The sequence below is a fragment of the Erigeron canadensis genome, chromosome 3 (assembly GCF_010389155.1).
Source record: "Erigeron canadensis isolate Cc75 chromosome 3, C_canadensis_v1, whole genome shotgun sequence".
Taxonomy (NCBI): domain Eukaryota; kingdom Viridiplantae; phylum Streptophyta; class Magnoliopsida; order Asterales; family Asteraceae; genus Erigeron; species Erigeron canadensis.
In genome coordinates this window covers 25,215,976-25,225,741 of record NC_057763.1, presented here as the reverse complement: position 1 = coordinate 25,225,741, position 9,766 = coordinate 25,215,976, and the positions used below count along the sequence as shown (strand labels likewise).

At 35.2% G+C, this 9,766-nt stretch overlaps 1 protein-coding gene across 2 annotated transcripts; it reads right to left on the bottom strand.

Moving 5' to 3' along the window:
* Positions 1 to 1,314: 1,314 nt before the first annotated feature.
* On the bottom strand, positions 1,315 to 9,081 carry LOC122592701 (pleiotropic drug resistance protein 3-like). 2 transcript variants are annotated; one of them, XM_043764991.1, is made up of 24 exons: positions 8,693 to 9,081; positions 8,472 to 8,595; positions 8,030 to 8,115; positions 7,847 to 7,931; positions 7,429 to 7,588; positions 7,239 to 7,315; positions 6,763 to 6,816; positions 6,580 to 6,670; positions 6,188 to 6,489; positions 5,832 to 6,113; positions 5,412 to 5,725; positions 5,167 to 5,327; positions 4,983 to 5,086; positions 4,745 to 4,898; positions 4,527 to 4,649; positions 4,017 to 4,090; positions 3,584 to 3,916; positions 3,210 to 3,500; positions 3,046 to 3,129; positions 2,792 to 2,925; positions 2,454 to 2,681; positions 2,167 to 2,338; positions 1,795 to 2,049; positions 1,315 to 1,693 (listed from the first exon to the last, which is right to left on the bottom strand). In XM_043764991.1, the coding sequence occupies exons 1-24, from the start codon at positions 9,079 to 9,081 to the stop codon at positions 1,427 to 1,429; spliced, it is 4,344 nt and encodes a 1,447-aa protein (XP_043620926.1). In that variant the 3' UTR covers positions 1,315 to 1,426. The 2 variants fall into 2 exon arrangements, with proteins under 2 accessions (XP_043620926.1, XP_043620927.1); XM_043764992.1 differs by having other exon boundaries at positions 4,017 to 4,119; positions 4,583 to 4,649.
* Positions 9,082 to 9,766: the final 685 nt, after the last annotated feature.

The following is a 9,766-nucleotide window of genomic DNA, read 5'->3' as shown; positions in this document are numbered from 1 at the left end:
TCTCTACACGCTCTTCATAATCGGCAGACCCGTTAGAAGATCCGGATAATTCATCAGAATCCATATGGTGATTTTAGAGGAGAATGTATATGTATGTAATTTTGTTAACGGGGTACGAATTTTAACAATCCGGAACACCCCCTGGGGCCGAGACAGGGCGTTCCGGATGCGTTCCCAGGTGTTCCACGCGAATTTCAAGGGGTTGAATGGGCTACTCCTCACGGTCTAATGAGCTAAAACTCAATTGGGCATTGGTGGTGTTGATGAGGCCTAGATACCATCTGGCCATAGGTCCTTTTTAAAAATGAAGGTTTTTCATTAACAATTTTAAAAATTCTCTTAACTATGTGATCGTTACACTTAATAGTTTTAAATGATGAGATTGAGAAAGATAACTAGTGAACTATACTTGTCATAATTTAAAGTTTTTAGCAAAAATATTAAGCTATTCATTAAGAAGATATATCATTTCCCTATTTTCATTTATTTTTGGGTTTCTTTCAATTAACTGTGTATGAGCAAAATATGCTCCCTATCATATAGACTGGGAAATGAGTTTTTAAAAAAAATTTATATTTGGTATATGAAGAGACATGTCGTTTAGTTCAAATTTGTTGTTTAAAAAAATATTAAATTTGAAGGTAAATAACTAAGAGGAAAAAAAAAAGTTGATAGATGATGAGAAATGAATACTAACGTGACAAAAAATTTGTCAATTTTAACCACATGGTTAAATGTTAAAAAGAATTAAAAAAAAATGTGAGTGAAGAAACATCTAATTATATACTCAGTATGTTGCTAGAAGTATATTAGTTATTCCCTTAAATGCTTATACAAGTTTGTTCAATATGTAATATATAGCTACGTTACATCTATAACAGATTTAGTTAACATAGTATATTATATGCCGTCAAATTTTACCCAGTTGTTCATTGCACAAGTCATACCCTAATACTTAAATAATACAGTATATATATTGCTCTAATTCTAATGGGACATATCATATATCCAAGTGGGTAAAAATAAGGCCTTTGGGTTATATGTTAATCTTTCCAAATTCCAAATACAGATACATAAAGGCTGTAAGATACAACCAGTCAAATTCCTTTTCTTTATCACTTAAAACTTGAATGTATTAAGGATTCAAAGTTTTGATGTTAATAATATTTGAGATTGTGATGCATACTAAAATGACTTGCAAGTTGGTCATCATGAGATAGGCTCGTGCTAAAGGTTGTCAACTATTATAAAAAAGATGTTTGCGAGTTGGTTTATGCTTTGTTTCGGAGAAAGATTAACATATATATCGATCTGTATATATACTTCAAAACTCACAAGACTTGGTTAAATATTCTTACATCACTTGCTATATTACAATCTAGATTCACATATTCTTATATAAAATGCATACATTTGACTGCAAAATTTACCTTCTCTGGAAATTAAGTTTTGATATACAGTACGCAAACAGAGAAGCAAGAATGAGGGGATATAGCGCAAGAAGAACCAATGCAAGTGGTAACTGATCGTGATGATACCCAAAGTAATCTCTTAGGAACGCTTCAACGGATTTAGTTTCTCCAAAAACCAAGATCTCCTTCTTCACATCACCAAACTGAGATGTAAGCATCGCATTAAGCGACCATGAAGTAGGAGTAAGAAAGTAAAGCCATTTCCACCATATTGGAATTTTCTGCAAGAAAAAAAAAATGTTTCCATTTTATAATGTAATGAAGAATGTCTATTAGCAACTTCTGAAATCTAGGTAATTAAGGGTTATAATGGACTAATTACCGGTCTAGGAATTAGAAATCCACCAAACAAGTTAAAGATGGTGTAAAATGCTGACTGTAGAATGGCAGCTACCGGAAAGCTTGGTGTCAATGCAACAAGGAGCATTCCCATATAGGTGAAGTACAGTAATGTGCACAAGAATATATAGAAGTAGCAAAAAATTTTGTAGGCTGACCCATAATACCCAATCATAGGGTATGTGATGCAGATGAATACAAGTGATTGGCCGAAGAGATAAGGGAACTCGATTGTCACCTACAAATAATCAAAATATTTCTTTATGCATAAGGGATTTAAATGTACATATCTCTACACCGGAGGATCATTTCCTTAATTAGTGCAATTGACAAGTAGAAAGAAGTATAGTTATACCTGTGCAAGAGCATAAGCCAATGATGCATACATCCCAGAAAATCTTTCACGATATAGAACAGTCCGCTCCATGGAAACATATGGTATGACCGAAGATGAGTTGTTTATCCCACAAAATAGTACAGCAGCAAACATGGAACCAAGAACAGTGAATAAACTCTGCTGGTTATCTCTGTCACATAGAAGGATTATACATAATAAAATAATTCGATGCATGATGAGTATCTTTACCAAGAATCCACTTAAGAAGAAAGAAAAGAAACACAAGAGAGGCAACTTTGACTTACATCTTTCTCCCTTGATCCCAGAAGAGTAAGCCAAAAATGAATGATGCGAATACCATATGCATCGAACGCATTAAGTTGTATGACGGACTTCTCCAATATGACAGATGTTGTTTCCATAGGCATGCCTTGAACTGACCCCAACCATTTTGTGGGAAACGCGTTGGAAAATACAACTCTTTTGAACCAGGACGCGGTTTACTTAATGTGTCTACAAGGTCTTTATTGCTCCTAACATAGTTAAAAAAACAAAACCGTGAAGTGATGAATAATGGGCTAATAAATAGCTTTACCATGATTTTCTTTTGTCAACAAGAATGGGCGTTGAAGGTAGAACTTACTGATACAAAGTTGAAGTAGCATAGATTTGTCCAAAATCAATTCCAAGTTGAGCTTCCATTGATGACGAAGTAACTTCTAGCATCCATGTTGCTGGATTATAGTTGTCTCTAATCTTTGGCACCCCAGAAATCCTCTGTTTTAAAGAAATTTCATCGAATGTAAATAATAATCGCAAACCAAAACATACTATAACACAAAAGTGGGATACTGCATATTAATCTAAAATTTTGCATTAGCTCTTAAGATAACTAACCTCAAAGTATTCTATGACCTTACTCGAGCTCTGACCTAGTGGCCCGCAATAGATCATACGTCCACCATTTTTCAATAGGATCAACTGCAAGAACATGGACGTGACATTATATGAGATTGTACTGTTACCTTTATAGAGTAAGTATTGAAGTATATCTTATTTACCTCATCAAAGGCCTCAAATATATCAATGCTTGGTTGGTGAATGGTGCAAACAATTGTTCTTCCTGTCTCAACAATATTCTTGACAGCCCGCATAACAATGGCAGCTGATCTGGCGTCCAGTCCAGTTGTAGGTTCATCCATGAAAATAATGGAGGGATTAGCAACAACTTCCACTGCAATTGTTAGCCGCTTGCGTTGTTCTGTTGATAGACCACTAACTCCCGGAATGCCAACCAAGGCATCTTTTATGGAATAAAGCTCAACTGCTTCCAGAATTTCTTCTATGAATTTCTGTACATGACATCAAAAGAAGTTATGCAAAAAGGATTGCCAAAAAGATGAATATGCTAATGTGCTAGAAACACATCACATACATATTTTGTTTTTGAATCAATTTCGGGATGGAGGCGAAGCCAAGCAGAAAATATGACTGATTCTTCAACTGTAATTTGGGGAGAATGTACATCAGTTTGCTCACAGTAACCTGAAATCCTAGCAAAGGTATCTTGGACTTTAGAATACCCCCCGATTTTAATCTCTCCTTCAACAATGCCACTGGTTTTTCTTCCAGCAAGAACATCAAGAAGCGTCGTTTTCCCAGCACCACTTACACCCATCAATGCTGTAAGAACACCAGGTCTAAATGCCCCTGTGATATCACGAAGTAATTGAAGTCTTTTCCCAGTGAAGCCATGTTCTCTCATTTCCTGACATTAATGAGGACAACATACACTCTCAGATATAGCTACCTAAATCAGCTGACAGCTGACAATACAAAATTTAAATAAAAGCATTATGAACAATTACCGGTGGGGGTTCCACATGGTATTGAAGATCTTGAAAGGTTATCGTGAGTGGCTCAAAAGGTAACACCAATTTTCCTGTAAGATAAGAGGATTCAAAAGCATCTCTTAATGTACAACCATTATAATAAATTAGTGCTTTCCTCGTATTTATTTCAACGCACTTTAACAGAAACCAGTTTCTACATAATCATATTCGTGTTAGTAGCAAAAATTGCTGCTATGAGCCAACTGAGGCAAGTATTCAGTGAAGCCCCAATGGTACCGCCACCGTGCGACCACATGGGCCCACAGATGAAGACAGCAGCAGGTCACAGGCTCAAAACTTGCCAAAGACAAGTAGAGAAACTATATCTTATGATCCATATGTGAGAATCATGCTTCACCGGGCATGAGTTCTATGCGGTGTACGCTCTGGGTACCAAGACGGTATATGGGACTGGACCAGAGGGTTCCCACCCATTTACCCTTTTTAAAGAGAATCAAAACTGCCACAGAAAGAAAGAATTCTAACCTTCATAAGGCTCTGGGACAATATTATTGGAATTTATATCCTTCTGAGTGTTGTGCTTAGACTCTTCACCTTCATGTACTTCAGATAGCTTTTCCTTTGATATAATGGCACGTGTACCGGGAGCTTAAGTAGCAAACAACATAATTGATAAACGAAGACATGGCATGCTTTATGTTCAAAGTTGACATCTATAACTGATTAAAAAAAGATGAAATTACCCTTAAAGTAGCTTAAAGCCAATATGAAGCCTATGTTGAAAAGTAGTGCAAAACCAAACATGGCACCAAGTGATATCCAATAATAGTATCCTTCAAAGTCTAACCCACGACTTTTTAGTGTTTGTCTACCTATCGTCGTATTTGTAGCCGTTATCTGCTTGGAAGTGCATTTAATAGAATGAATGACATACCAGTGAGTGAAATATATATTCCACAAAACCTATCTTTATTGATTTACCTTATTCCATCGGGGAGAAAGAAATTCATTAACCGCAAGGCCAATTTCACCATATGAAAGGGGACAAAACCAAAAACCCCACTTTAACCAACCAGGCATTGAAGCTGCAACAAATTTCCATTCCTTTTAGTTAGATTTGTAAGTATTTAAAGTGCTATACAAAGAAGAAATAAAGGGAACGTACGGTGTGGTATAATGAAGCCACCAAACGATAACAGAAACAATATTGATATACTTCCCGCAGTTGTAGAAGCAACTACAGTTTGGAAAACCGAAGCCATGAATCGGAACAAGGATACTGATGTGAAGTGTGCGGCAAAAAGTATCATTAGCTGGCGGAAAAACCTATAATTCATGTTGTAAAAGCTTATTAGATGAAATGTGTTCTTAAATTCAAGAGAACGATGATATGGTTTATCCGATATTCACCTTCCAGGTTCAGGGCTATATCCAATAACATAATAAGTGAGGCATGTCCAAATGGTGGCTTCCAAGATTGACAAGGGTATCTTAAGAATTGATGCAGGAATAGCATATGCCCAAGCAGGGTAGAAGTACATATCCCTCTGTTTGTAGAAAATTGGAAGTCTTGCAACTGTCATAGCCGACTCTGGGAACCCATCGACTAGAAGAATTGTGAGTGCATAAAAAAGTGAACCAAGATAATAATTTGCATCAACGATATCAACCTTCAATCTAGTTCGCAAAAATACAGTCATTGTGATCACTGCAATTATGATGAGCTGCACAAAAGTAATCCATATAATTAGATGTTCGGTATTTGGATGGCCTACATACATATTATCCATAACAGTAAAGAACCTGTTACAGAAGGTAGATTGAACATACCTGGACTGTTTTGAAGATGTATATAAAAGAATTCCTTTTCATCAGAAGAACTTCCTTAGACATGCAAGCTTTAAAAAGAGCCCATTTAGAAAGAGAATACACATCGAATGAAATGGCATCCTCATGGCTCTTTGCTCTGGTGAAGGGTTCAGATATTTTGTCATTTACTTGTTTTCCCAAATTAGATTCCTTATATTTCATGGATAAGGTGTCCACCGAGACATAAGTATATGTTTCTTTACTTCGACACCAGTAAGTTCCTTGATCTTTTCTTGATACAACCTGTGAACAAGTTCTTTTTGCATGAAAACTCAAAAAGTTCAAAGAAACTATTTAATAACATATGGTGGCATTACCTCTTGGAGGAAGTCTGCTATGCCTTTTCTCTCGGGACATTTAAAGCCAAGACCCTCAAAATACTCAAGAACATTACTACGGGGGCCATGATACACGATCATCCCCTCGGCCATCAACATAATGTCATCAAAGAGATCAAATGCTTCTGGTGCAGGCTGAAGAAGTGAAATGAGTACAGAAGCATCTGTTATATGTGCCAACTGCTGAAGGCAAGAAATTATCTGATACGTAGTTGAGCTGTCTAGGCCATTTGATATTTCATCCATAAATAAGGCTTTTGTGGGACCAACAATCATCTCCCCTACAAAGAACCATAGAAGTTAGATCCTATGAAGCTAGCAGTTAATAAATTTACTTATTGATATAGTAGACTAACTTATGTAAAACTCACCTGTAGTCAATCTTTTCTTCTGACCACCGGAGATTCCTCTTCTCATGGCATCCCCGAACATTGTATCAGCACATATATCAAGGCCTAGAATCTGCAATAACATGATAGTTAAAGAAAATGATGCCTATCCTAATATGATACAATATGTAAGCTCGCATAAGCTAAAATAACTACTCCTATTACCTTCAGGATGTAGTTTGTCTGAAGAGTAGTCTTTTGTCCTTCAACAGAGATTGCCTGAGAAAAATAAGTGGCAGAGTACATCATTACAGATCACTGAATGAAAATGTACCTATTCTAATAGGGCAAATGTTTCCTCTGATCCACATTGTAATTGTTCCTCTTTTTTTCCTTCTTAAAATGTAAACACTTTGAGTCTTACAATAACCTGAATTTGTCATACAGCCCACTGCGAGCATCTGTTATGTTGATATTATCTTTGAACAAATCATATATATATTATAAAACTTCTTTTGGGTGACTAGAAAGCCGTTTTGATAATTTGTTTTGGGACAAATAATCATTAGACAGTATAATAACTTTAATAGTACATCATCCTATGGTAATAATGAAACATTAGTCACAAAGAGTCAAAGAGATTCTTTTGCATTACCAACAATAATGCAGAAATACACAAAATAACGGAAAGCGATATATACCTTCATAAATATATCTATATCTGGATCTGGAATGATCCTACCTTCTTTCTCCCTCCTGTTAACCTCCATCATAATCTCTTGATGAGTGGAAAACAGTTATCATTTAGTTCTCAAAATCATCAAAGATTAACATTTCACATTCGTAAAACATTTAATCATGTTTGTGCACAAAGTAAGTAATAAGGCATACCTGCACGGCTTCCAGTACCCTGACAACGGGCCGAGAAATCTAGTGTTTCCCTCACTGTCATTTCAGGGATATGCAAATCATTTTGGCTAATATATGCAGAAGTTTTCTGAGGGACAAATTCTTCTAATTTGTATCCATTGTAAGAAATTTCACCACTAATCTGTTATATATATTGAATGAAAAACCGATTAGTGAGTGAAAGTGAAGAACAATTTCCCAACATTGCTGTAAAATTAATGTGGTCTATATAACTAATTTCAGTCCTTTGACTAGCCAACTTTACCAGCCAAAATTTTATGTTTTATTGAATCAATCACACACCTTTCTTTATATATAGAGACAAATATAGTCAAACAATTCATTCCATTGATATACAATGCTCTTATATAATCAGTAAAAAAAAATGTCAGTTTGAAACCTTGAGAGATTTGCTAAGGTTCCCAGAAAGTGCTTTCAACAATGTGGTTTTCCCACACCCCGGAGGTCCAAGAAGCAGAGTCATCCTGAAATGAGAATAAAATTGCAACACTATTGAATAAAGCCAAAAATCGATTAAAAACTAACTGTGCTGTCCAAGCTTTCGATTTCTCTTGAATCCTACCTTCCTGGTTCAATGACACCAGTAACATCGTTTAAAATGGTTATCTTAGCATGTTTAGACTTTAAACCAGGTACCGCAACAATCCCCTGTTGCACAAAAACAAAGTTCTGAATATTACCAATAGAGCAATAAGTATCACCAATAGATCGATCCCACTAACTGGATCACTAGATGCTTTCAGTTCTATTTATATTTTAGATCATCCATGGCAACTAACACAATAAACAGCCCAGTTTATCTACTGACTTGCTGTTTTCGCTATAATCCTTACATTTTGAGTAATTTATTGTTATAACATATAATTGTAGCCCTAGTTCGAAGATTGCGTTAACACTAAGCAGATAGAGGATATATAACAAGTTAATTTGAAAAGATAGAATTGCCCTACATTCAATAATTGTGTTAACTGAAAATTAACTTCGACGATCCACAAAAACCTTACCGAAAGCAAACTTTGCAAAGAATTCCAAAGAGTTGGGAGGGGCTTTCCATGAACAACTTCACACTCAGCTTCTATGCGAAGATTCTTATATCTCACCTCCACAGAAGGCAATTTCACACCAACTCTATCAAAACACATTGAAACATAAGCTTACATTTAGATCATCAAATTATCTTCAAAATTAAAAGAAAAAAAAAAAAAAAGAACAAACGAAACCTTACTTATCTGTTCGTTTTCTAAGTTTCTGCAATAACTGAAGATTATCATTCTCAATATGTTTGATGAGCTTCTCAATAAACATGTGCCTCTCAGGAGGAAGGAGTTTTGTGACATCTACCACCTTCTTTCCTAATTTAACATCATCTCCATTTTCTTCATCGAACAAAGATGATCTCAAACGTTCAAATGTAGGTAATCTATCGATTGCAGCCCACTCTAGGAGAAGATTTTCGTCTGTCTCATGATCTTGGTCGTTGTTCGCATAATCTACATCTGAATTAGCACGCAAACTAGACGTACGACGACGAAATGATGATCTTAAACTTCTTCCTATTTCCACCAACTCATTTCTAAATGACTCGATTTCTTCCGACCCAACTAGCTGAGCCATTTTGACTCACTGGCTATCTATATCTAGTTACTTTACTTAAGAGCAAAATGTATATTCAGACATTGTATTTATATATCTAAATGTATTTATATGTATACAGACACAGAACAAACACATATGCATAAAATAGGGGACTTTCTTCCTTCATAAGGTGCTAAGGTAATGCATCATGCATTACGCATTCACATGTTAGATAGATTTTTATATACCATTATAATTACTTTGAAGCAACTGTATAAGGATATAAATAATAAAGTATATGTGTTTGAGACAGATAGTTCTACTACATGGTCAATTGTCATGAGTCATGACATATAGAGAGAGTTGACTTCATTTTTTTTAAACTAATGAGGAGTATTAATTTATTTATATATTAAAATTAAGTGAGCCTTAACTTCTGTGCAAAGGAAATCCTAAAAAACCATTTATCCACCAACTCCCATAGATGTGCAACACTACAATAGCATCTTTTAATATTTCTTTTAACTACAAATTTGGATTACTAACGTACCAAAGAATATCAATGTGCCACTAGAGGAACCATCTGATCATCTTCTCACTATAAGCTATTAAGCCATTGGCATCTTTACGAATTGTGAAATTTTTGGTTTTTTTATATTAACTATTGAAGGTTTTTAGTTATAACGACAAAACATAATAAATAAAATAGAAACAAACAAACAGT

Bases quoted from the DNA above. Each gene is read 5' to 3' on its own strand.
- LOC122592701 (XM_043764991.1), bottom strand. From the start codon at position 9,081: ATGGCTCAGCTAGTTGGGTCGGAAGAAATCGAGTCATTTAGAAATGAG. The intron at 2,926-3,045 runs GTTAGTTATCTT...TCTTTAAAACAG, and splicing joins AGGTCATAGAATACTTTGAG to AGGATTTCTGGGGTGCCAAA. The intron at 1,694-1,794 runs GTAATTAGTCCA...TTTTTCTTGCAG, and splicing joins GATTTCTAATTCCTAGACCG to AAAATTCCAATATGGTGGAA.